At 36.7% G+C, this 27,500-nt stretch overlaps 1 protein-coding gene across 8 annotated transcripts in view; it reads left to right on the top strand.

The window, feature by feature from the left end:
- yem (yemanuclein) overlaps window positions 1–27,500 on the top strand; it is a 45,369-nt gene that overhangs the window by 11,466 nt on the left and 6,403 nt on the right. For 3 of the 8 annotated variants that reach the window (XM_043014908.2, XM_086551551.1, XM_043014903.2), the window contains exons 2-19: window positions 3,276–3,404; window positions 3,793–3,900; window positions 4,212–4,382; window positions 4,752–4,808; window positions 5,502–5,670; window positions 5,830–5,982; window positions 6,248–6,441; window positions 7,841–7,929; window positions 8,375–8,533; window positions 9,590–9,670; window positions 15,881–15,916; window positions 17,482–17,586; window positions 18,635–18,820; window positions 19,499–21,381; window positions 21,977–22,123; window positions 22,538–22,736; window positions 23,407–23,554; window positions 24,379–24,493. In XM_043014908.2, coding sequence (XP_042870842.2) covers window positions 3,276–3,404; window positions 3,793–3,900; window positions 4,212–4,382; window positions 4,752–4,808; window positions 5,502–5,670; window positions 5,830–5,982; window positions 6,248–6,441; window positions 7,841–7,929; window positions 8,375–8,533; window positions 9,590–9,670; window positions 15,881–15,916; window positions 17,482–17,586; window positions 18,635–18,820; window positions 19,499–21,381; window positions 21,977–22,123; window positions 22,538–22,736; window positions 23,407–23,554; window positions 24,379–24,493 — 4,129 coding nt within the window. The remainder of the gene's footprint in view (window positions 1–3,275; window positions 3,405–3,792; window positions 3,901–4,211; window positions 4,383–4,751; window positions 4,809–5,501; window positions 5,671–5,829; window positions 5,983–6,247; window positions 6,442–7,840; window positions 7,930–8,374; window positions 8,534–9,589; window positions 9,671–15,880; window positions 15,917–17,481; window positions 17,587–18,634; window positions 18,821–19,498; window positions 21,382–21,976; window positions 22,124–22,537; window positions 22,737–23,406; window positions 23,555–24,378; window positions 24,494–27,500) is intronic. The other 5 variants (XM_086551556.1, XM_086551553.1, XM_086551552.1 and 2 more) reach the window with 3 other exon arrangements.

Here is a 27,500-nt window from a genome sequence, read left to right as displayed (position 1 = left end):
TTTTTATTTTTTATTTCATGCCGTTGTCTTACTGTTGTTAGTAGTGTTGCAATGTAAATATTATTTGTTAGTAATTGCTATTCTTGTTATTGCTATTTCCAATTTGTTTGATAATAGGTTTTGTTATTTTTATTATTTATTTTGTAATTATTTTTTTCTTTGATTGCATATAGTGTTGTCATTTTGAGAAGTAATGCTGATTTGTTAAATATTTTAAAACATTTTTGTGGTTATAATTGTTATTACTGTACTTCTATTATAATGATAATAATATTTTTATTTTGGTTTATTGCGGCTAATGTTTTTGTTGCAGTGATTATTTTATTTTTGGTAATACAGAAAAGGTTCATATTACCAGTAATGAGTTTGGTGTAGATTGTATTTAATGTATACTGTCCAGATGTAAGTTAGAGTTGATGATAATTATAGTGGCATGGTGTTAAGAAGTTACCTCTGTGCCTGTCACCACACTACGAAAAGCCTACAAAATACCATGTATATTATGGCTTTTTTTTTATTTTATTATCTATCATTACAAAAGGAACCAGTCTAGGCTCTCAGAATATATATGTTGGAGGCTTGATTGACCTTCCTGAAACGTTGATGGCATTGAGGCGATTAGTCTTGCCTTGAAGCCGTGGCAAGCTTTATACTGGCATTCATAGAACCTTGATGTAAACCCGCTGTAAAGAAAGTTTTAGGGGTTGGAGCCTCCTAGAAATTGCATTTGAGCTAGTTTTGTATCCTTTTTTTTTATGTTTATCCTTGGTAAATTGCACACCTTCCCAAGCTATTAGAGCCAGTAGTTTCCATGGATGCAACTGCTATCTTAACAGTAGTCATGAGCGGCCCATCAATACCAAATATTTCTGTATCAATGATACAAAGCTTTGCTCTGTAGCACCACTTCAGAGGAAGATTATGATTAATGTCCTCTCTTTTTGCTCTTATGAGTTATTATTTTATAAAGATTATTGTTGTTTTTATGATTAACATTATCTATCAATCATACTGATAGCATTGATAATGTAATGGCCAGTCTTGCTATTGTTGTGTTTATTATTATTGTTGTGATTATTAAAATCTCTGTTTTTATTGTTATTGTTATTTTTGTTATTATCTTTATATCTGTTATTTATATTAATATTTTTATTGGTATTCTTATTATTATTGCTATCATTATCATCAGTTGTCATTTTTTAAAAATTGTTATTGTTATTGTTTTTAGTATTCTTTTTATTGTTATTATTATTATCATTACTTATATGATGATAGAAATGTTAACAAATGACTAGCATTTTTTTTTATAAATTATGGAAGAATTTAAAACTAAAATTAGATTTAGTAGAAAGTACAGTATATTAACCCATAGCAGACAGAGCGCCTAATGACTTAACTGGTTGTCATGGCGGCCGGTCTACAACACCAGTGGCACCGGCTAAAAATTAGAGGAACTTGGGAAGGGTATTCTTCACCCTCTGGGTAGCACAGACTAGCCCAAACAATATTTTTCCATAAATCCATCATAAAATGTGGGTTTAGGCTGACATTGGAACCCTTTAACTCTGGAGCTAATGTTGTTACAGCCATAATACTTCATGACTGTGTGCATGCTTCAACTGTGAGCAGATCCCAATGTCGCATAATGTACGCATTGACTCCCGTCTTTTAGGCCTAATTGTTGCCGACATATATGTCATGAAACCTGTACACAATGGATTAAATGTATCAGCTTCAGGCCACTAACATACAAATTTGGCCTGACTCTGTGACAGGCAGCAGTTGCGGCTTAGTGATGCTTCACAAAATTTTGCCACTTTAGGAGGGGATCTGTGCATCCTTTCCACTACCTTTGGCCACGGTAGCCCATTTGGAAGTATTTGCTCTAGAAGAAAGGAAACCAGTAGGAAGCCACGTTCCTGCTGCCGCACATTGTCAAAGGGTGGCAAACACAAATCGCTTATGTGTTTGTGGCCTTGCATGCATGCTCACTGGCTGAAAGTCACCCATATTTTGTAGTGTTAGTGCTTTGGTAAGAAACCAATTTTCCTGTGTAAGTAGAAATAAAAATTGTAAAAATTGATAAAACATTGAAGGAAAATTGGTGTGATTTCCGTGATTGGGGGAACTAAAACATTTTTTTTTTACTTAGCCTTATCATTAACTTTATGATTGTAATTGTCATCATCGTCATCATTGTAATCATCATCATTTATATCATTATCATCATCATATGTCACTGTCACTTTTACTGTAATAATTGTTTTTGTTATTACCATTATTATCATTGTTATTATAGGTAGTGTTCTTATCACAATTATTGTTGTTATTTATCGATGTTGTCTTAAATATTGCTGTTATCATCATCTTTGTCATCAATCCTTATCATCTCACTGGATCTAACTGAGGGAGAAAGAGTGTTGGTGATTGAGGCTTTGCTGAGTTGGATTTTTCTCTTTTCTTGTGTTCTAAAAAAAGTGCTTAAAGATTTGAATGTGTTATGATATTGTCTTTTAACCCATCGTGCTGGATGACTTGCTGTCACGTTTCATGTTTTTTGCGTCAGACGCCAGTGACGAGATATCTGGGCAAGGCCGGCACTTGGGGTGAGTGAGCAGACAGACCAGGCTCGTGGCTTGTATGCCTGAGAGTCTCGAGGCATTAGGCTTATGCGTTCAAAAACCCTGGCATTATGGCCATACAAAGCCGGAATTACCCCAGTGTGAATGGGTTAATGTGACCCATCCCAGAAGGGTTAAAACGGGAAAAACGCCCAAATGGTGAAAAGACTATATCGTCAATAGTTTTTAGATATACTATAACCCTGTAGAATTTATATATTTTAGACCATTTTCAAGTGTATTGACTGGGAAACTATAGATAGTAATTTTTCCACTGGATTCTCCCTCAATATATTTGAAAAGGCTCTACAAGAAGTAGATGCTATGCTACAAGGTGATAATAAATCTATAAAATTTTTAAAACAACATAGTTTTTCTCGATCATTGTTTTTCATTTTTAATCCATCTAGCTTGTTCTTATAGCTCTTGTCAGTACATCACCCAGTAATAACGTTTCTTCTCAACAAAATCATTTTTAGCTCTTTTGTGCCTCTATATGGTCAGAGATTGTTTTTACAGTGCTATTGTTTCAAATAAACTAGAAATGATACCCCTAGGGTAGTGTTTACTTTAACTTGTCTAGACTTAACTGTAGCTAAGTGAGGTATAGACAAGCTTAAATTTTTTTACTGAAACCTGTTTATTTACTTTCAGAACGACAGAATAGGAAAGAAAAATCTAGGGGACGTGATCAATGGGCCGCCTTTAGACCCCAGTGACCCCTTCGCATCGGATGAGGATGCCGCCCTTCGTGCCCTGGCAAGACAGTTCGAAAACAGATATGTAAGCATTTTGGGCCAGAGTTGTCGTTGCCTGGGTCTTTGAATTTTTAAAAATAGTTATCAGAATATATTGATAGTTCATACAAGAATTTGCTTATTTAAGATATAAGCTAAGGAGATAATTTAGCACATTGTGACTAACTAATGATAATTTTTTATAATTATAATTATATAAGGGGAATCATTAGAATTTAAGAACTTACTGTGACTCCATGATAGACAAGCTTAGCTTATTCAAGCAGTGATTTTTTTGTTAGGCAAGAAAAATTACCAGATTCAGTCTCTCAATGGGGAAATTGAGAAATTCTGAATCCAACAGATCTTCTTTGTTTTATCTTCCCAGCTAAATTCATGTGGAATCTTTTGAAGTAGATTTGAATTTTTTTCAGGGTGGTTATATACCAAATAAGAAAAAGAAAAGAAGAAAAGAGAATGATTTCAGCACTCTTGGAGAGGGCTATGACGAGACGGACCCCTTCATCGACAATTCAGATGCTGTGAGTTAAAAACCCTTTTTCTTTTTAATAAATTTTTTCTCTCTACTGCTGTCTTAAATATGTACACACATATCTAGCTATGATATTTTTTTGTTAACCCATTAGTCGCAGTTTTAATAAAATATGTATACAGTCGTGTGGCAGGTTTATGTTGTTTGGCATGGTGCCATCTGCATCTTCAACCAACTGCCTTGGCAACAAATTATGCCATCTGCTGTCAATGGGTTAAGGAAATAAAGATTATATGAAGATATAAAGAACTCAGCCCTGACTGACTGCACATGGGTTAAATCTTCTCTTTTATTTTCTAGTTTGATGAGGTTATGCCAGTCCACATGGAGACAAAGGAACGTGGTTTTTATATCAATTCAGGGGAGTTAGACTTCGAAGAGGTTGAAGAGGGAGAAGAGTCGTCTTCGTCGTCATCAGAAGGAGAAGACTCTGCGGAGAGTGAAACGGAAGTTAAAAAGAAAAAGAAAATGGTATGAATTTCTGTTTTGAATGATATGTGAATTTATTTTTACTTGATTTGCGTGCTATTTTGATCATTGATATTGGCTGCTTGTATATTAATTCGATCATTTTTTTTACACACACACACACACATACACACACAAACACACACACACACACACACACACACACACACACACACACACACACACACACACACACACACACACACACACACACACACACACACACACACACACACACACACACACACACACACACACACGCACACACACACACACACACGCACACACATATGTATATATATATGCATACATATATGCACACTAAATGTGATTAAATAAATCTCCTAAAAATTCAAATGTTACCTTCCCCAGAATCGAATAGACTCAGACGAGGAGGAGCAAGAGGAAGAGGAGGAAGAATCTAAAAAGGTAGTATAAACCTTTTCCAATTCATATTTTTATTATCCTGTTACAAAAGATTACACCTTTCTGCAGTTCCATTAGATCAGCTTCCTCCCCCTACTACATGAGCTCCCTTACGCTTTGTATCAGCCCACCTCAGGCCATTCCAACTCCCACACCTGCCTTCCTTTAGTGAATCCATACCTAAATTTCCTTTCTGGCAATCTTTTTTTTCATTTCTTCCACATTTTCTCTTTTACTCCTATATTCTTAGAGGATAGGTGCATGCTGGCAGCCTCTGCTAGCAACATACACCTGTTCTTTTGATAGTGACAAAAAGTTAAAGACTAGCCTCCCTTTTTTGATGTTGCATATTGATTTGATAAATACTTTGTTCTGCTGTCTTCCCTGTTCTCTCCTTGTCTTGCCTAGAATTAGTGGGTGTGAATCTTTGTCCGGTAGGATAGCTGTTCATTTATATCAGAACAGGAAAATAATACTTTTTATTACTGTCTTCATACATAATGCTGTGTCTGTGTCTGTCCAGGTGTCTTCTTGGAGTTTGCCTCTACCTTTTTTTCTACCTTCATCTTTACTCCTTTTACTTGTGTCTTATTGCCCCCTCCCCCACAATGTATTTTGATTGATTTTATTCTGATGGAGACATTTTTTTTGTTTGCTTAAAATTTTCCCCACTATATTTAATTTGTTCTTACACAGAGAAAACTCCATGAAAATGGCATAATCCGTCCAAAGAAACGAAAATTAGATGAAGGAGAGCTTTTAAGAAAGAGAAAAAAGATGATTGGTCGATTTAATGCCAAGAACCTGGAGAAAAAAGATTCGGATCCTGAAACAGAGAAAGTTGTTAATGGTTGTGAGAAGAAAGGTAGGCATGCACAAGTATATTTCATTACTTAATTCCTTTTTAAGTTATTTTAACTCTTATTTGCCAGTAAATGGCAAATCTTTACTGCAATACCAATATTTGTGAAGTTTGGATTTTGCCAACTGAAGATTTATTTATTGTATTTGCTTCTCTAATTAGAAGAAACACAGCCCAATGAGCAGTCAATAGCAGCCAGTATCGAAGCGGTCATAAGCAAAGCGCGGGAAGAAGCTGGTGAGAAAAAGGTCGAGAGTCAAGAATCTGGTTCCTCGGGTTCTGATTCCAGCTCTTCTGATAGTGATTCATCAGGAAGTAAGTAGTGAGGAACAAGGTATTTAGTACTGCATAGTTACTACTATTTTTTCAAAGACTGTGTGTTCCTAATCTTGCCTGATAATCTGTGTATATTCGATATGTTTCTTATTTTGAATGATTTATTAATGCATGAATGTAAATGCTTGTAGCACAGATATGAATATGTAAAGATAAAGCAAATAGATATTTTTTTTTTTTTTAGGATGTCTTAAAGTTGTAACTTAAATTAATCCAGAATAATATAAAGTATTGTAAACTACAGGTTCATCGTCCAGTGATAGTGATTCAGATGAAGAGGAAGAGGAAGAAGGAGGAGAAGATGATAAAGGCACAGAAGGGGATGAAGGAGAAGGGGAGGAAGGCATGGAAATGCAGGACGCGGAGAATGGTCTTCAACTCTCGGATAGTGAAGATAATATTCGCTTACCAGACAACCTTCCCACAGACCTGTTGCAGGTGTGACTTTCGTGCATGCTCTCTGACTGTGATGGTGGTGGAAAAAATTGTGTAATGTGTTCGCTTGCTTGCTTTTTTTCTCTGCTAAATTGCTTTGCAGTATTTATATAAGATAGAAATAGAGCATGAATTATCCTTGATGATGCAGTTGTATTCTATTTATTATGATTAGTGCAACAAAATGGATCTTGGCTAATGCCAGAAAAATGGATTTTAGGATTTATTTCCCAAGATTATTTTCTTAGTTTTAGTGTTTTTTCTTAGTTCTTTTCCTACATTGTAAGATATGAAAAATATTCCTTTTTTGTGGCTACTCTTATAATTTATTACTTCGGTCATTTTAAATTATTGTGAATATTTAATGATATGGATGGGTATTTAGAGGACGAGTCAAATAATGTAAATTATGTCGGATATTTAAATATGTAAGAAACTTTGAACTTGTAGTTTGCATTTCCCTTTGATTATGAACAGCTTTTGACAACACAGAATATATGTTGACATAGTGAATGAATAATGCAGTATCCTAGAATTATTAGATATTCTTGTGTAGGCAGAAGATTAAACATTTTCAATGGTATTAGCTGATGAAATGATAAACAATATGAGATCTAGAGATCAAGAATATAAAAAGTGTCAAGGAATGTGTTATGTGCATTGTCATGGGGAACAGTTTCCTGAGTTGTAGATGCCAGTGCAATGCCAGATATCTGCTACAAATTTGAAAGTTTGTGATAACGGTTTTTGTTATATATGTCATCTATTAATGCTTTTATGTGGTTGTGTTTCAATTCTGCACTGTGCAGTTTATGGGATACTAAAAAAGAAAGTAGAAAGAAATCAATTACTTCCTATACTTTTTAAATTTGTGGAATTGCAAGACACCCACAGTGGAATGAAATTTAGTATGCTTGTCCTCATTCAGTTTTCTCTTCTGATAGCAAATTTTATGCATGATTTAAAGAGTGGTATTTGGAAACCTAATTGCATGTTGAGTTCAAGAATCTGGCAGTTCAAGAATTTTGACATCTACTGACTTTACTCATGTAGTTATTGGAAAGCTTGGGTTTGATTAAGATGTGGGTGTGTGTGTTCAAGGATCCTCTGTCACCAGTGGGTATTCCCTCGAAGGTATGTGAATTCACGGGGGTGGTTGAATTAATGGAGATATATTGGTTGATAGTAGAATGTCCTTAAAATTTTGAAGTTTGAATTCATATCTTCCAAAATGATTTATTGAATTGATATTTACATGCTAATCATCATTCACATTTATATCAATGCTTGATATTCACCTCTTTAGTCTTAATAATTTTTGAAAGGTATTTCAGTGTTATCAGATCCTAATGGATGGTATAATTTGAAGTTTATTTATTAATAAAGAATTTTAATTTTGCAGGTCATCAACAGATTGAAAGAAGAAGGCCATTCCTGTAAGGGTTCAAGTCAGAAATTCTTCACAGATGCTGTCAATAAGTTATTATTAAGGTCTGGATAAAATGTCTTTCTTTACCATAGGTAATATGAGCGATAATCATAATGATTGCTGGAATATTTTATTTGCCATGTCAAGAAAGTAAATAATATAGCAAGTTATACAGTTCTGTAATTTCTCCATAACAATGATCTGATGTAAAGATGCTTTTTCTTTGCTAAATAGACCACAGTTTATGGAGTAAGGATAATAAAAATCAGATATGATTATGGTTATTTTTTATAAAACTAATATTGGTAATCCTACAGTAGACATGGCCTCAAGATAATTGTAAATTGAGGTGTATGTAAGCATATTTTCTCAGTTTCTCTCACACTTTTTGCATTAGTCGACATTTCTCCTTGATACATAATTAGTCCTGTGAAATTGATATATCTGATCAGATGTTCATGGGAGTGAAAACTTTAGTAAAGGTTTATTTTTTATTTTTTTTTGCAGTATTGAGATAAAATTGAATAAATTGGGCGGACGCAAGAAGACACAGATATACAACCACCTTTCGCAACATCTCCCTTGTGGAACGCAAACTATAGTTAAGAGAGCAAAGAACCTTCTGGCAGAGAGGCAGGAGAATAGATTACGAGAGCCACTTCAGAGGTGGGTTGCTAGGACTTACTGATTCCGTCAGAGTCTTTACGAGTATATACATATCTATAGGATTATTTTGCTTTTTTTATCTTCCTCATTTTGCTTTCTGTCTTTTTTTTCTTACTCTCATTGTCTTTCCTCTTTCCCTATCTCTTTGCAGTATATTGAATTATAGATTTTGCTACCCATTTTATTGGAATTGGTTAATATTTGGATTTTCCTATCATCTATTTAGATGTTAAAGAGTAGACAAAGGATGACTAGTCCTTTCACTATGATGAATTGGTATGATAATCAAAGGCTGATCTCACATGTAAAGTATATCCAACTTAATTTGGAGAACCTTTCTGGCCATATTATTCAGTATCATTAATATTTTTTGATAGAGAGTGAAGTGATTTATTTATCTATTTGTTTTCCAAAATCAGCACTTATGCAAATAGTTGATGTATGAAATATTTATTCTGAAATAGAGTAAAATGTAATTATTCCTAAAATTAAACTTTAAAAGATATATCAAAAGAAGGACTATAACTGTTTACAAAAGGCAGATCAGTCAGGGTCTTGCAGAATCTTTCCGCTTTTCTTGAGGTGATCTGTAAGTTACAAATGCATATCTGTTCACCTCATGCTTTGAGGACAAATCTAAAAATATCTTATTATAGTGAAAGAGGTGAATCAGATAAATCTCATCAATTCTTTTTTAGGAATTATTTTTGCAGATATTTGATAAATACTAAAGTGGTTGTTCAATTTTAGTGACAAAGAAAAAGAAGAAAAATATGTTTTAAGAAATCATAATGATACAATGATAAAACTATTTATTCAACCATTTTTTTGCCTTTAACTGTAGCTTTTGAAGTATTTTTTCTGGTGTTTAGTTTTGTATGAATTGTGAAACTTTACTACTATAGAAATTTGATTAGTCCTCCACCTATGATAGGTATTGGTCTCTAACTCTCTTCTAATTTAAAAAATATGCAATGATAAAAGTATATAAAACACTGCAGAAACAATAGGACATTAAATCTTTGTTTCAAAGGTTGGCGCACTCTTTCTTTACAGATTAAAGGAAGCGGTAGACAGCCATATGCCCCTCATGATGGAACAACATGCTCTAGAATGTCAGAAAGCGGCAGAGTCCAAGTGGGTATATTCTGTATTTTTTAGTTTGTTCTTTTAATATATTTTTAAAATTCATGATGTTAAGCCATGGATACTTTTACGAGGTACTTAAGGAGGTATAGTTCTTTTATCTGATTGGTTGTTTCATCAGTTGTATTTTAGTATTTGCCAAGGATCATTAGGTTATGGAATTGTACGAAGGATATTTTCACAAGATAGTAATGAAGTTATTTGACTCTAGATGTATCTCTCCTTAGAATCGTAAATATTTGATCAAGGCGATTGATGTTAAAAGATGAGCTTGGATTGTAAGAACAAAGGTTATACAATTGTAGTGATGTCCTTGCTGCAGATACTGTCTTTTGACAATTCTTTTGACATGAAAGACTGATGTTTAGACTTTGAGGAAGACCTGCTTTCAACTTTTTTGGACAATATCCTTCTACTACAACAGACTTTTTCTTATGTGTGTGTTGATTCTTGTGCTTACATGCTAATGAATTAATGCATACTTAATTTGATTTCTTTTCTGGCTCATTAATATTAGTGTTGACTGAAAGAAATTGAAGTCAGAATAGTATTTTTTTTTTTTTTTTTCATTGAACATTGTACGATTCGACAGTCATTGCATGATTTGCTGCAATACTGAGTGATTGATGAAATACATGTACCTCTGTTTGTGCATAACTTTATTCTGTATTTAAAAACTGCATTGAATCTGTGGGTCATAGTCACATATTCTTCTTCGTACCAATGAACTTACCCGCAGCTACACTGCCAAATCTGACACAGGTTTTCTTGTAGTTGTATTTTGCCGTATGGGGTTTGTGATCATACTGAGAAACAGCTGAGAACAATATAGTCTTTTAATAGGCCTTTAAAAGTTTTATTGTTATGTTCAGAAGCATGAATGGCAAAAGAGTCTACTGTATTGATAAAAGGGTAGAAAAAAACATAATATGCTCTAAAAAGATTATTGAAAGATGAGGTATCTTTCCATAAACTTTTGGGTATATTGGCTTTTTCTGCAATGGGAATCATGTCCCAATTGATATTTGATATGAGGGATTATTGGCAGAAGCACTCCGTAAAGCCTTTTTTTGTATGAATAAATTTCATGTTACATTTACCCAATGATGATGGATGGCATCTAGGCATGCTGTGGTGATTGTTGGCCAGAATTCAGATGGCCCCTATACATGCCTTGACAGCAGAAGCTGCTCTCTGTTCTGTATGATATATATGCTTTGAGTTTTCTGGCTTTTAATGGCACCAGTTGTCAAGCCACAGCCGTCTGAAGTTATCCTACACTTGTTTTTTTTAATGCTTTTATTGAAAACCAATATTATGCTTGTCTAGAATCAAAGATGAGGGAGGAAAAGCATTGTCCCTGCACTTGTAATTTTTATTCCAAGTGGGCAACCTTGCACTTCAAGTTATTTCCCAGTGCCATTGGGTTATTTATTTATTGTATTTTTCTTTTTGTTCACTTTTAAAGAGACTTTAATTGCATGTTGTATAGTATTTGAACATAGCTTGTGCAATAAAAGCTTAGATTGCAGTTTTAGAGAAAATTCTACCTCTACAAAAAATTCTGTCTTTATTCGGGTTGTGGATGTAATCCTCATTTTATTTTTGTCATTTTCGTAAGCAGTGTTTGTTTTCTGGGTTGTTGCCATGTTGTCAGCCATTGGTCTGTTTCTCATAGCTATCTGAGAATGTGGGATATTTGCTGTCTTTAGCACATTTTACACTCCATCCCGTTTGTTTAAAACATCCTGCTATCTTTTGTACTCATACTTACACTGGACCTTGCCTACTCATGCACATTCACTTATTCATTCTTTCAGTCCCTTGTTTATTTATACTCTTTTTCTCTTTCTCTCATACTCATTCTTGTTCTCGTTCTCGTTCTCGTTCTTGTTTTCATTCTCACTCTTTCACTCTCTCTCTCTCACTCTCACTTTCTCATTCTCACACTCCTCTCACTCCCCTCACTCCTCTCTCACTCAAGAGCTGAGGTAGGTTGGAGCTAATTTATTGAGATATATTAACCCATTCACGACGGGGGCATTCCAGCCTTGCATGTCTCGAATGCATAGGCCTAAATTAGTCAAATAAACGACGCCGTATGGCGTCCCCAGCGAACGGGCCTTGATTGTGCGGTACCCATGGTGTACCACCCGTCCAGAGAGGATAAACCCAATGGTGTCTGATGGCATTCATACTTGCCATGGGATATAAATATCAGGGTGTCCTGCTAGTGTCCTCGTCTTCACTGAGTTATGTCATTAGTGTAGAATGATCATAATCCTGATCATGATTATCATAATTTTTACCATTATGATAAGGTATTATTGACAAAATTTGTAGGTCAGAGTGTTTATGTTTGTCTCCCATTCTTAGTATAATACTAATGTCATTAGTGTAGTATAGTCATAATTATAATTGTGCTTACTGATAATTATAAAAATAGGTTTTCTTGATAATTGGATTGTAAGATGGCACTGTAAGAGTGTTTACTTTTTAAAATAGTTTTCACCCCTTGATAATGTAATTTGACCTGATTAGTTGATGTGTGGATGGAGACCAAATAAAACATATATTTCATCACATGTAACACACAAAAAAAAGAATAAAAAACATATTTATCTCCTCCCATAAACGTATGTTGCTTCCATTACACATTATTCAATCCACATGTTCAGAAAATATGGAGTATATACAATAATAGCAGTATCTTATAACTTTACCAAAGTGTATGGCATGGAAACTAAATAGCTCACAACAAGCATAAACCAACACATCTGGTATAAGACATTCATATCTCCCTAGCATAAAATTTAGAGGGACATATTTGTTGGAGAAGTTTTGCACATGGCTGCACTGTAAGACAGTATTTATGCAATCAGATACTTTATTCAACCCTGGTTTTGAGTGGGAATATAGAATATAGTACAAACTTTGTTACATATATTGATAGACTCAAAACTGAGATGCTTTAGATAATTGTACTCAATAGTTGCATTAGAAGTTTGTTGTAATATGTAATATGAGTAATAGTTCATTGAATTGGATGTCGGTAAATCCCATGTGTGTAATGTTGAAGTGCAGTATTTTTTATTGCATAGACCCAGATTCAGAATAGAAGACATAATGATATGATGAATGTATTATACATTTGTTTATATTAGAGACATTCAATTATTGATAATGAGATCAGAAGAAATTTCAGTTCTCATTTTCTGTTACCTCTTTTTCTTTTTCTCTTTTTCTCTTTTTCTCTTTTTCTCCTTTTCTCCTTTTCTCTTTTTCTCCTTTTCTCTTTTTCTCCTTTTCTCTTTTTCTCTTTTTCTCTCATTTGCTCATTATTTTTCTTTTTTTCTCATTCTCTTTCTTTTTCTCTCTTTTTCTCTTTCTTTTTCTTTCTTTCTTTCTCTCTTTCTTTCTCTCTTTCTTTTTCTTTCTTTCTTTCTCTCTTTCTCTTTTTTCTCTCTTTCTTTTTCTTTCTTTCTTTTCCTTTCTTTCTTTTCCTTTCTTTCTTTTCCTTTCTTTCTTTCTTCTCCTTTCTTTCTTCTTCATTGCACAGTTCTCGTGTTAAAGGTAATAGCCAATATTTTGCTGGATGGAATAAGAACTGTAATTGTTGCTCAGTCTTTGGGGCTTTTGATTAAGTTTCAGTTTGTCATTTTGGGGGTACATGCTTGAAGATTGAGTTGGATCTGAAGGAGCGCAGTAATAAGTAGGTGCATTTTTATGTATGGGAAATATTTCCTTTCCTTCAGTTGATCATTATGGATTTTGTTCATTTTAACCCATTGTGGACGGGTGTCATGACATACACAACGCAGGAGCTTTGGTCTGATGACGGGTGTCATGACCTGTATGATGGTCAGGGATTTTGGATCACTGTGTTATTTTATTGTGCTATGAGTATGGAGTGAGTGATGATGACAATTTCAGTCATAATTACTATAATTACTGTAATATTAAGCAAACCTAACATCCAAAACTTAGATGGCACCACTTTCTTCTAGTACCAGCAGGAGAGAGAGCCTTGAATGGCACCCATCCATGGTCTCTAGCACGCACTATCTTTATAGAGCAATAACACATAGCAAGTTGAATACCCCTTGTTCTAAAGTGCCACAGAGGAAAGAGGTGCTGGCAGAACGAAAGAGGAAGTGGAGTCAAACCATGTCCAATGTCTAAAATGTGCCCCTGTACCAGTAGGGATGCCTTTTACTGTGACACTCACAGCCATAAGCACAGGTGTCCTTCCTCTTCCCTACCTCTTCATGTTATCTTCATTGTAGATGGTTATGTGTTTCATATTCATTCATAATAGCACACAAATACGAAAAAATAAAGTTGCTTTTTGTCTTCCCTTAACCCTATGATGACGGTGCGTCAGCCAAACTCCCGATGGCGGGGCATCATGCCACCGTGATGATTACAATGCAATATTGCAATCGCCCGGCATAGGGGTCTTCGTGTAGCGAGTGCCCCATTGGGAAAGGGTTAAAACAGCAAGACTTCTATCACACTGGGTATAAAGAAAATAATGAGCTAATATGGATCCTATTACTACAACTGCAGCATTGATAGAACCTGGCACATTTAAGTCTCTAAACACAATGAAACACAAAAATGGCTTTAGTTTTACAATGAGTGACTGTGAGAGTAGGAAAAGTCAAAATATGTTTTGTGAAGCAGCCTCACTCTGAAATAAAACCCACCCTGGAGAATAGGCAAGTGAATCTATTCCCTGCCCGCAATAGCTGCCTTTTACAGTAGACCCATAATACGAGACTTCATATTTTGTGGGATTGTTTTTGCTAATTTGGTTTTATTTATAAACAGTAAAGGAATGAATGAACAAGGGAGATGAATGAATAAATGAGTGAGTGAGAGATTTAAAGATAGAATTTGCATAGAGATTAGAAATTTTATTTATTATTTGATTTGGAAATTTAGTTCCACATCCGCAGCATTTATTTGTTAAATTAAATTTCTTATAGGTTCATAGAATATATTATCAAATAGCATTTAAAGAACTTTTCCAATATAAATTGGTTAATCTGAAATTTTGGTTAGAATTGATAACCCACCCCCGCCACTATAATGGCTTTATTTATTGCTATATATTTTTTCATATTGTGCATATTGAGTGGAAAGAGAATGAAGCGATGAATCATACTGAAGATTTTTTCCCTTGACTTTTGTGTTAGAAAGGATTCGTTAAGTGGTCTTATTGCTTTAGAGGTTCATTTTTATTATCCACTTCATATAGGAAGTGGGCTTTTGTGCACTGAGCTTGTATACTTAACCCATTCCCGACGGGGGATTTCTAGCCTAGAATGCGCGGTACACATGCTGTACCACCCGTCCTGTGTGGGTTAATATACTTGACTGTGATCACAAGGAAGAGCATGCATGTATATGAGTTTCTTTTAATGGAGGAGCAACAGTGCCTCTGTATTTTCTCTTGTGTATTTGAATGTAGTACATGTACAGTGATTTTACTTGAAGGATTGGCAGTTACAGTAGCTTTTTGACTTAAAAGGGAAGAACCTGCTGTCAGGGAAATCTGTGGAACAATTGTAACATCTAAAAATATTACTCTTTTACTCTGTACTCCCTTGTGTTGTACTTATACATGTTATTTTTCATATCTGTATATAAACCAGCCAATCAGATGAAAGGAGTAAACTTCACTTTGCGAAGAAGTTTTGGAAAGTTCCTTGAAAATCTGTGAAGGATTTCAGAATCAACTTTATTTTAGAATTTACCAAGGCTCCAAAGTCAGATGTGTATCTTCTTTTCTGCAGACAGCTTATACACATACTTCTTGTTTTACTTTTCTTTGTTTTAAAGGAATTTTGATTTGATGTTTGACACATTTTGGAGAGGTTAACAGCTTTACTACAGTCTTGAAAACTACTACTCATTCATAAATACATTTTTTCCCATTGATTATTTAAGCAGATTGTGAAACTATTGTTTGAAATAAAAATATATAATTTATTTATGAAAATCTTTCTCAAAGTAAAAGACATGCCATTTTCACCCAAAACCTGCTAAAAAAAAGGAAGGTTCTTATCTATGACAAAATTAACAATATCCAAGTGTTACATCTACAAGTCATAGAACATTATTGGGTGAGAATGGACATGGTTTGAAAAAGTTGTTGCCAGTTACTGAAGTATACCTTGTCTCACCCGTCAACAGCCCCCAACAGTACTGGGAGCTGTATTATCACTTCTGGTAAGGTCCCCCCCCTGCCACTTGTTGTCGCTGGTGACTGGGACGAGTGCTCATACTGAACAACCTGGTTATTTAACCCTTGGGCATTTCTTGAGTATACATTTCATGATCGCCGAGATGGTTTAATGAAAGGCTAGCCTTTTCTAAGAACAACATTGGATTGTAAATCTTTATTGAAGGGAATTTGTAAATGGATCCAACTAGTAATATTTGTAAAAGAAGTGGATTAAGAGAAGTGACAAGATTACTTTCAATACAGAATAATTCTCACAAGATTTTTGAAGACCTGGGCTGGAGAGTGAGAGAGAGAGAGGGAGAGAAAGAAAGAAAAAGTAATGAAGAAGAAAAAAAGAAATTGGGGATTGCTGTTGTTGAAAACCAGGTTTCTCAGTCAGTGAAAGGTGGCTGGTTTCTGTATGCTTTATTCTACACTTTGGAACACCCTCTCAACCTATTGGCTTTGGGTTAATAGAGACTGGACTAGAGGACATTCTCTTGGCAAGCTTTTCACTCCAATCTGCACATGCACAAGGATGGAACTGAAGCTGTAGTCAGAATGAAATATTTAGATGTTACAAGTGATGTAAGGTGGATCCTGGAGGGAAGGCAAGAATTACTGTAATTAAGAAATGAAAATATTGCTAACTTCAATGTGTCACAGATGTTAAATTCATGCTATGCCTAATTTTACGACTTCCCCTCTTCATTGGATGCTACTACACTTCTCTCTTTAAAGTTTGCCAAGAGGGAATCATGATCTTTTCCATTGCAGTGAATGAGAATTGGCAGTGGATGTAACTTTTACCTAGTCTTTTATTTATTTTTTGTATGTCTATATTTTTTGTTGTTGTGTTATGTATGTGATATGAGAAGTGCAAGTTGCATCAGAGTTAATAGGGTAAACTTTTCCTTGTAAATAATAGCAAAGTAAAGAAAGATCATTAGAAAGGATTTCTAAACAAATATAGCTGAAAATTTTCAATGAATAATTGAATCTCACTTTGCTGAAATAGTACATGCTAAAAAACAGTGTGATTTAAGCATTTTTGCATCTACAGGCTTTTTGAAAAATATAGCAAGTTACATTCCACTGGCTACACTGCATTTTTTTTTAGATATTTGAGCTTGAATAAGCATATAAACTCTAGACAACTTCAGCTTCAACCTAGAATGTTTTATTTCTTATACTTTGGGGGTTTTCTGTTCTATTCACATACTCCTCATTACCTTCTCTGTCTGTATGATACTCTTCTCTAAATTTCATCCTTAGAAAGTATAAAGCTTCTAATAATAACATGTAACATGTAAATATTTGTTACTTCAAATTTGAATGTAGACTATTAGAAGCAAGTGAAAATGTAAGCTGTGATACCTGTGCAGTATGGATGTAATAGATGATTCTTCCCACCTTACATCATGTATGAAAAAGCTTCCAAGTATAGAGTAAGCAGTAGGAAAGGGATTGAAAAAGATATAAATATTAAAGTAATAAAGAAGGTGTTGTTTTGGAAAAAAACATTCCTTTATGTGAATGACAGTTTTTTTTTTCTTCCTCTCCATTTCAGGGGTGAAAATGGAACAGTGCAGAATGAAGATGACGAGACTCAGGATGGAGATAAGAAGAAATCGAGGCTTCCGAAGAAAAAATTCTTATTTACCGAATCCATAAAGTACGTTCTATATATAACTGCAGTCATGCATGTTTTTAGTTGTTTATGAAAGTACATAAATGCAGAAAAAATGAAGTAGCTTTTTCTCCTTTAGTATAACTATGACACTTCTCTAAACTGAGTATAAATAATGCAGTTGGCTGACATTGACCCTATACTGCAGTTTTAGTCTATTGCAACATTTGTAAAATTGTCTAGCACTTACAAGTTTCACAGTTAAGTAAGCATGAATAGAATATGATCTCAAAAAAGCTCAAGTATTAGAAAGAGTGAATGAAAAAGAGTGCAAAAGGAAGCTCCCTCGCTTTGAAATATAAGCTATCTGTTGGGGCACACAGATGGCACTAGTACCTATCCTGGTGACCAAGAGAGGAAATATATCCCTGTCTGCAATGGGGTAACTTTGAACCATACTATATACATAATGTAATGATGCATTGTAGATAAATGATACTGTAAGGCTAATGGGTAATCTGTACTCCACATAATTGGAGCTTGCAAATTATGCACTGTTACGGGGCAATCGTTTATATTTACTTAGGCGATGGTCAAATTAGAATCATAGTAAAAAGCATAGTACCATGTATATACAGGCCATTTACTTGTGCATTTGTTTTAACTATCAAGAGCCATATTGCATAATTCATCAATGCTTTCAAAAGAAAATTTAACAAAAAGATGATGCAATAAAAGTCAATAAAGAGATATGTTATACTTGTGATTAGAAGCTGCTAACTACAGTTTGAAGCATACAGTTTTATGTGTTAACTTATTTTTGTAAGTAAGGAGATAAGCATTAAAAGTATGGAGAAGTGTATAAACAATCAGGTATCATATGAATTAATTATAGCCATCAAGTTACATGTACATAATATGTTTTTTTGCACAGTTTGTATAGTATACTATATTACAGGATGTGATTTGGATGTTATATGGGTGGGGACTGTATTCAATTAGTCACAAAGTAATATCCTGATAATTTTAAAAAGTTTTACTCAAGTATGAGATATATGCAAAAACATGGTACTAAATGTTTTTCTTTACACAGGAAACATTTGTGTGAAGTTGTGAGTGTTCGGGTAAAATTTTGGCAAATGATGAAAAAGCGGTCAGAAACACCAGAGGATCATATACGCATGTTTTTAGATGCAGAAGTTCGTCCTCTCTGGCCAAAGGGTTGGATGAATGCACGAATATTATACAAAGAATCCACTGAAGCCCACTCGGTCATCACGTAAGTGCTGTTGTTTTAAGAGATAGCAATTTATGTAATATGTATGAAATTAGAAGCTTTGAAACACTGCAGGATATAATGACCGTGTTCAACAGCCAATCCTCATCTATTATGCTGTTAATGTTCCAGAAATCATGCATTACTTGCAAACAAAACTATATCAAAACAGGTCCCAAATTCAAGTAATGTCTGCCTGTGGGGTAAAATATAGTTTAGTTTTCTATCGTTGTAACATTAGTTACTTTTGGTTTCGATTCACTAAAAATGCAAGATTTTTCAAAACTATCATGAGTTGGTGGATGCAAGGGAAGTCATGAACAAAAACATGCTACAGGCTGCAGATTTTGTACACACTAGTCTTACAGTTACCACTACCAAAAACACTGAATGAAACCATATTCAGGGCTTGGATGTTTACACAATGTTACTACTGCCTCTGCAAATTATATATGCCTGAAAAGAATTTATGTAATGAAATAATGATACTGAAGGTAAAACCTAGGGGTTAGGATAGTTGAAAATAAGGTCTGAAGTACAGAATTGATATCATGAAAAGAATTTGAATGAAAAAAAAAAAAAAAATTGGCCTTGATACATACTCTTGTTATTGTTTATACATAGCATTAGGAAAACTGAGTCTAGTACATAGAGGGACTAACCAATACCTTATTTCTACAGGGACAAAAGTAATATTAGAACAACACCAGCCAAGAAAATGGTCACACTAGGAGGTGGAAGCACCTCCATCACCCCTACCACCCCCATGCCACAACCTCCTAAACCTTCTCTCAGTGCAACTGCTGTGCCCAAGGCATTGTCTCCAGCAGTGTCTAGTGCATGCAAGAGTGAAGTAGTGAAAAAGAAAGTTCCACCAGTTGAACAGAAACCTTCATCAGTATCGAAGCCTTTAGTCGAGGGAACTGTTACAGGTAGTGGTGGTCTCAGTATAAAATCGGTTGAAAAGATTAATGAAGAAGTGCCAAAGAAGACTAGTAGTCCAGAAATTTCAACTCAAAAAATCAGTGATGATGAAAGTGCCACAAAAATTAATACCATTAAGCCACCGGTTAAAAAATCTTCTACGTCATTCAATGTCATAGACTTGTCGAGTGATGAGGATAAATCAATGAATAGTAAAGTTGAGTCTTCAAAGGCCATTCAAATGGCCAAGTCTAAAGAAACAGAAGCTGCACAATCCAACAAGAAGGAAGTGTTGGCAACGATCTCTAGTACAACATCACTTTCACCGAGTGTCACTTCCTTGGCAGACTTCAAGAAAGAGGATAATTTGGAGGAAGAAATGAATCTTGTCATGAACGAGTTACTACAGATTTCAAAACAGAAATCGGTCGATGAACCAGTAGAAACTTTGTCACCACATGCAACCAAAGAGAGCCATGTCAGCACTGCAGTTATTGTGACATCCAAGCCTCAAAATCCATATCAAACACAAGTACAAGAAACGAGCCACCAGCAAAATGTGCAGCAGTCTCCAGTACAACACAAACACCAGCTACATAACAGTGCTTCCAAACAGGAGAAAGATAAACCAGTGGAAGTACCGCATCAAAAACAGCAGAATTCACCAGTGCAGCAAAGGAGTAGTCCCATCCAGTTAACATCCCCAGTTCAGCAACAGCAGGTGCAGCCACCACAGCTTTCCCCAGTGCAGAAACAGCAGCCTTCACCAACGCAGAAACAGCAGCCCTCCTCAATGCAAAAACAGCAGCCCCCCTCAACACAAAAACAGCAGTCCTCCCCAGCCCAGAAGCAGCTGTCCTCCCCAGCCCAGAAGCAGCTGTCCTCCCCAGCCCAGAAACAGCTGTCCTCCCCAGCCCAGAAACAGCTGTCCTCCCCAGCCCAGAAACAGCTGTCCTCCCCAGCCCAGAAACCGCTGTCCTCCCCAGCCCAGAAACCGCTGTCCTCCCCAGCCCAGAAACAGCTGTCCTCCCCAGCCCAGAAACCGCTGTCCTCCCCAGCCCAGAAACAGCTGTCCTCCCCAGCCCAGAAACAGCTGTCCTCCCCAGCCCAGAAGCAGCTGTCCACCTCAACGCAAAAACAGTTGTCCTCTTCAACGCAAAAACAGCTGTCCTCCTCAACGCAAAAACAGCTGTCCTCCTCAGTGCAAAAACAGCAGTCCTCCTCAGCCCAGAAACAACAAGCTAATTGTTCTATGCAGCAACACTCATCTTCTCATCAGCAGCAATCTATGCAACATTCGCAACCTGTAAATTTGCAACAAAGCACAGCGCAACACTCCCTTTCTTCTCATCAGAACAAGCAACCACAGCACACATCACATCCTCAGCACCAGAAGAGTCAAACACAGGATCAACAGCAACAGTCAGTAAAGCAAGAGTCAGGCCACCATAAATCACAGTCACAACAATACAGTATGTCTCACCATCAGCAGAGCTTGGGGTCGTCGTCTTGGAACAAGCACGATATGTCATTACCAGCGAAAAATTCATCATCCAGTACAAACAAAACACCATCTTCATGGGCATCGGGTCATGAAGTCAACCCAGCAAGGCAAAGGCAAACAGAAGCACTACCTATTGGTAAGTTAGAATTACGCATATTTGGTTTACTTATAAACACAAATGTGATTAAATGTACCACCATGAATTAGCTTCAGGCAAGGACAAAAAAACATTGACTAATTGCTGAGACAGTAAATTCCATGAATCATCAAATGTTTTGAAAATAGCAAACAAATAAAAATTGACAGCAGGAGCTTAAATATTGAAAAATAACAAAAAGTGACATACTGTTTGTAATTTTAAATGTTGTTTACGTGCAAAACTCTTTAAGCCGTTAATGAAGAGTGACAAGATATCACTTCAAATGGTGGCAGTGTCAACCGCCGGGGATGAGATATTTCATTGTGGCTGTCCGCCTGGCCAGTGTGCTGGGTGATTGGGCATGTAGTGCTTGGCCACAGCCAGTGCGGGCGAATAGCCTGATATTTTGACCATTTGGAGCCAAAACAGTTAATGGATTGAATAGGGAAAGAATTGGACTTGGTATTTATACTGTTATCATTTTGCACTTTGTAGAAAGTGGAAGAATGTTTCCTTGGCTTTTTTTTCATAGATGCCATTACCATAGGTAAGAAATAATTTGAGTTAACAAATGCTTTAATTTTTATTGCAGTCTCCTCATCGGATCCATTGGCTAACTTGAGAATGATGCACGGTCTCAGTGTTAGCAGTGTTACCAAAAAATCATCATCATCCTCCTCAGTCTATCACAGTCCAGCAGCTTTGGCAGCTTCATCAACAGCATCATATAGCCTAGCAGGTGATATTTGCTGCAGTGATGTTAAGTGTTTGAATAGTATCCTTGCTTAAGGGAGAAGCACCTGGAGGTTTGCAAACTGTTATGTGGAGTAGGATTTAGTTTCTTATTTAGTTCCCTCTCCATTCCAGATTTCTTCCTTTTACTTTACTATCTTGTGATTTATTTCATTTAAGACATTAAGCTTATCATATTGTAATGATTTAGTAATTACAGCCATTTGATAAAGAACATGTGATGTAATCTTTTATATGCATTTAATGTAGGAAGAATTGTTTGGGTTATGTTTCAGTTTGTAAACATATGTTGAATTAAACCAAAATGCCAAGATTTAAGGAATTGAAAGATGAAGTTTCATTGGTAAAAAGTGTCTAAGGTTTTAAGGTTTATAATATACCAAATATTGTTTTATTGAAGGTACCAAGAAGAGCAGTGGAAGTAGTAGTAGCAATGCAATGCCCAGCATAAGTAGCAACACCTCGTCACACAGTCGACCTGTTAGTGTTACCACCACGAATTCTTCGAATTATTCTTCCAGCCAAGCCAAACATTCTACATCCTCTCATTCATATTCACCTCAGGCCTCCAAACACACTGCCACGCCACCCAAACCAAGGTCAGTCACCTTTGTGCTCTGGATTTCCTGTTTGATACTGGATTTTTATGTATTTTAATAAATATTACTGCTTTATTAACCCTCTCTGGACGGGTGGTACACTACTGTACCGCACATTCAAAAGCCCAGTTGCCGGGCGGCAGAGTGTTGTGCCAGCCATTTAATTGATTTAGGCCTAAGTGTTCAAAAGCCCCGGCATTGTGACATTCAAGGCTAGAATGCCCCCGTCGTGAGTGGGTTAATGGGAGGCTTGATATATTTTGGGTTGTGCTTTTATACCATAGGAAGTATTATATAAACATGCTGTAAATTTAATATGTCTATTCTGTGGAAAACGTTTGTTGCAAGGAATAATGATAGAGAATACGTATATAAAAAGTCACTAGATATTTAGCAAGATGTGCATATAAATTGTGGGCTATTCAGTTACTATAAAAAAATAATGTGAATGGATTTTAACACGGTTCTTTTCTTTTCCTCTCGATCCATGCTCTACACAGCAAGAGGTTTGTTAATTATTAGCTTTGCATTATTGATCCTTGACAGCCAATTAAGTGGTTGTTGACACACACTTTTAGTTAGTTGGGAGTGTTTGAGTTAAACAGTTCTTATTTTGTTGATTGATTTCTGAGGTCCAAAGGTGCCATTTATAGTGTTCTAATGGTTCCAGGCTGGATCCGTACACTGCCTCTGTTAGTCAGACAATATACAGCAGCATAAGTCAAGATCAACAGTTAAAGGCTTACAAGCAACAGCTGCAGCAACATCAACAGTCAAACCATCATGCAAGTCAACAGCAGCAAGACTTATGGCAACAAGTAAGGGAGCTATTGCTTTAAACTAAGTAAAGGTTTTCTTATGATTTGTGTCATGTAAGTTCTTAGCTTGGAAGGGTAAGCACAGAAGCTTGAATGGTAAAAGTTTTTGGTGTTGGTAATCTAAAATTCCTACTGGGGAAGAATGAAAGCAAAAACAGGTGATTAAGAGATGATTGGCTGAACTGGTATTGGAGAGAAATGTGTGTGCGCCAGTGAGTGATATGATATAAAGTGAAGTGAAATGAAGTGAATTGAAGTTAAGTCAAGTCAAATGATGGAAACATCTGTGGATGGAACAAAGAAGATCTATAAGAAGCTTTGTAGAAAATGTTGAAATGAGAATTGATAATTCCTCAATACAAGATGTATGATTAAGATTTTCATTTTACCTCTTCAGTAGATTAACCTGTTAATGACAGAGCATTTTTGGCTCAAATTGATCTAAAGGCTAGGGTAATTCAAGTGCGTAAGCCTAACGTCTAGAGCCATTTGCCTGCTCTGGCTGGCTGCTATGTGCCAGATCACCTGCTGTGCTGGCCATACAAAAAGCCATTACAGAATATCTCATCCCTGGAGGCAAATGCTGCCACCCCTTGGCGTGAATTCTTGTCACCCAGTGTTAATGGGTTAAAGGTAGTTCTGATGTAGATGTAATATAAAAACATTACTAACATAGCTTGCACTGTGTACTTATTTATTTTCATGCATACATTTACATTTGTCAGAATGATCTGAAAGTAATTGTTTAAAGTAGAAGCTGCAGTTTTCCCAAGACCCAAGGGAAATGAACTTCTTATATATATATATATTTTTTTTTTTTTCAGGTGAGTGCAAGTAGTTACCTTTCAGGGATGAGTGGGATGTCAAACACAGAAGTCCTCAAGTTAATGTCTCAGATCGGCAAACCAATGGACTCCTACACGTCCTCCTCTCAGCCAGGTTAGCTTAGACGCAATAGTACTGTTGTATTTTTAAGATTGATTCCTTTGTTTTTCGATATGTTAGCATGTTAAAAAGAGTGTACCAGTAATTTATTTGATTAATCAGTCACATTTGTTAACACTTACATGCATGTATGTGCATACGTACAAGCACATATGCACATGCATGGGCAGACGTACATTTAGTATTACCCTTATCAAACCCCCTTCTTCTTTCCTATCCCTCCCACTCCTACTTCCACTTCCACTTCCACTTCCACTTCCACTTCCACTTCCACTTCCACTTCCACTCCTATTCCAACTTCCAATCCCACACTCTCTGTCTCTCCCTCCCAATCCCTCTCTCCCTGTCTCTCCCTCTCTCTCTCCCTGTTTCCCCTCACTCCCCCTGTCTTCCCTCTCTCTCCCCCATCTCTCTCTGTCTTTCTGTCTCTCTCTGTCTCTCTTTCCCTCCCTCTCCCTCTTTCTCTCCCTCTAGCCCGCTCCCTCTCCCTCTAGCCCGCTCCCTCTCCCTCTCCCTCTCCCTCTAGCCCGCTCCCTCTCCCTCTCCCTCTCCCTCTAGCCCGCTCCCTCTCCCTCTCCCTCTAGCCCGCTCCCTCTCCCTCTCCCTCTAGCCCGCTCCCTCTCCCTCTCCCTCTAGCCCGCTCCCTCTCCCTCTCCCTCTAGCCCGCTCCCTCTCCCTCTCCCTCTAGCCCGCTCCCTCTCCCTCTCCCTCCTCTCCCCCTCCCTCTCCTCTCCCTCTAGCCCGCTCTCCTCTCCTCTCTCCCTCCCTCTCCCTCTCCCTTCTTCTCCCTCTCCCTCTCCCTCTCCCTCTCCTCTCCTCCCTCTCTCCTCTCTTCTCTCCCTCTCTCTCCTCCTCTCCCCTTCTCTTCCTCTCCTTCTCTCTCTCTCCTCTCCTCTCCCTCTCTCTCTTCTCCTCTCCTCTTCCTCTCTCTCCTCTTCCTCTTCCTCTCTCTCTCCCTCTCCTCTTCCTCTCTCTCTCTCTTTCTCTCCTCTTCCTTCCTCTCTCTCCCTCCTCTTCCTTTCTCTCTCTCTCTCTCCCTCTCCTCTTCCTCTCTCTCTCTTTCTCTCCTCTTTCTCTCTCTCTCTCCTCTTCCTCTCTCTCTCTCCTCTCTCTCTCTCCTCCCCCTCTCCCTCTTTCTCTCTCTCTTTCTCTCTTCTCTCTCTCTCTCCTATTCTCTCTCTCTCTTTCTCTCTTCTCTTTCTCTCTCTTCTCTCTTTCTTCTTTTCTCTTCTCTCTCTTTCTCTTTCTCTTTCTCTATCTCTTTCTCTTTCTCTTTCTCTTTCTCTTTCTCTCTTTCTCTTTCTCTTTTCTCCTTCTCTTTCTCTTTCCCTTTTCTCCTCCTCTTTCTCTTTCCCTTTTCTCCTCCTCTTTCTCTTTCCCTTTTCTCCTCCTCTTTCTCTTTCCCTTTTCTCCTCCTCTTTCTCTTTCCCTTTTCTCCTCCTCTTTCTCTTTCCCTTTTCTCCTCCTCTTTCTCTTTCTCTTTCTCTCTCTTCTCTCTCTTTCTCTCTTCTCTTTCTCGTTCTCTCTCTCTCCTCTCTTCTCTTTCTCTTCTCTTCTCTCTCTCTCTCTCTCTCTCTCTCTCTCTCTCTCTCTCTCTCTCTCTCTCTCTCTCTCTCTCTCTCTCTCTCTCTCTCTCTCTCTCTCTCTCTCTCCCTCTCCCTCTCTCCCTCCTTTCCACACAACACACACACAGTTATATAATTCAATGGATGTAAGTATATTTCATTATTGATATCAATATTATTGTTGTGATTTTTAACATTTCTTTTTATATTTTAGCCAACAACTTGTTCCATTATTCTGAGTTAGAAATAGAGTGGAGATTCTTAAGAAAGATTTCTGTTGTTCAATTGTTTTAATTTTATTGTGCAAATTTGGCAAACAGCATTTTGAGGTTGACATGCAAGTTTGAAATCTACATGTGCTTCTTTGGCCAATTGTCTCAAAAGGCACAATAGCTGGGAAGACAGTATCAGGGAAGACTCATAGGGAAATCAAAACAGACAAAGTTTTAGTGAAAGAAAATCATAATTGATGATGTTTAGAAATTCAAAGATGTCATTTTTCCAGGTAGCTTATCAGGGCATTTGAAGGATTAGAAATCCTCTTTTTATGTTAAAAATATTTGGTGTGTATTTTGCTACAGCAGCCAGTTTATCAGCTGACTTGGTACTGAAATTGAATTGAGTTTTGTGTATAATCCATTATATTTTGCATAAGACCAAGAAAGAAAATTCCATTTGGTATTCTTCACTATTACTCAACTCTCTCAATGCCCATACCTCTGGGCATGTATGAAAAACTGAAACCTGAGACATGACCTGTTTATTGATACAATAGATGGTCTCAGAAAGGACATGAGTGTCCATGACTTATAATTCCTGTGAAAGGGTTAAAAAGACTTTTTTTAGTTCTCTGACATTGTTATGCTATCCCTTCATGGACTGTGACCATGTTGATGATTAGTATCCCTGGGACAGGATTGGGAACCCACAGGAATATGGATGATAGGTGAATCCTGCCTGCCCACTGTCCCAAGTTATATTAGGAATTCTGTGACAAGGTTGCAATCCCCCAAGTTGAAAACAGTATATCCCTGAAGGAGTAGGTGATGTAGGCAGAGCTTTCTGAAGGGAATGCCCTCTGCTGCATGACTTAGGGATCTTCCAAGGACATCCCGACAGGCTAGATGATAGAAGAGTCTAGCAGATCTTTTAGCACCTATGGCAGTTGATCATGTAAAGGGGAACCTTGCTTGCCTGTGTCCCAGTGGGGACCTGGCCTTGAGTGACATTGCCATGAGTGACATTTATGGCTTGGAGTTTAACTGAATAATGTTGGCCATGTCTGGAGGAGAAGAAAGGGGCAGAGGCTGGATGAAGCATGCCCTCACTTTGGGAAAGAGAAGAGATTGAAAGTGAGGTTAGGGGGATGTAATTATTGTCATCCTTCACTATCTTGAAGCAAAAAGAAAGAAAAAAGGAAGAAAAAAAAAAAAAGA

The sequence above is a fragment of the Penaeus japonicus genome, unplaced genomic scaffold, assembly GCF_977035675.1.
Source record: "Penaeus japonicus unplaced genomic scaffold, GWHDUDI00000001_assembly GWHDUDI00000025, whole genome shotgun sequence".
Taxonomy (NCBI): Eukaryota; Metazoa; Arthropoda; class Malacostraca; order Decapoda; family Penaeidae; genus Penaeus; species Penaeus japonicus.
Note: the sequence above shows the minus strand (reverse complement) of the source record. Positions and strands in the feature narration are given on the sequence as shown.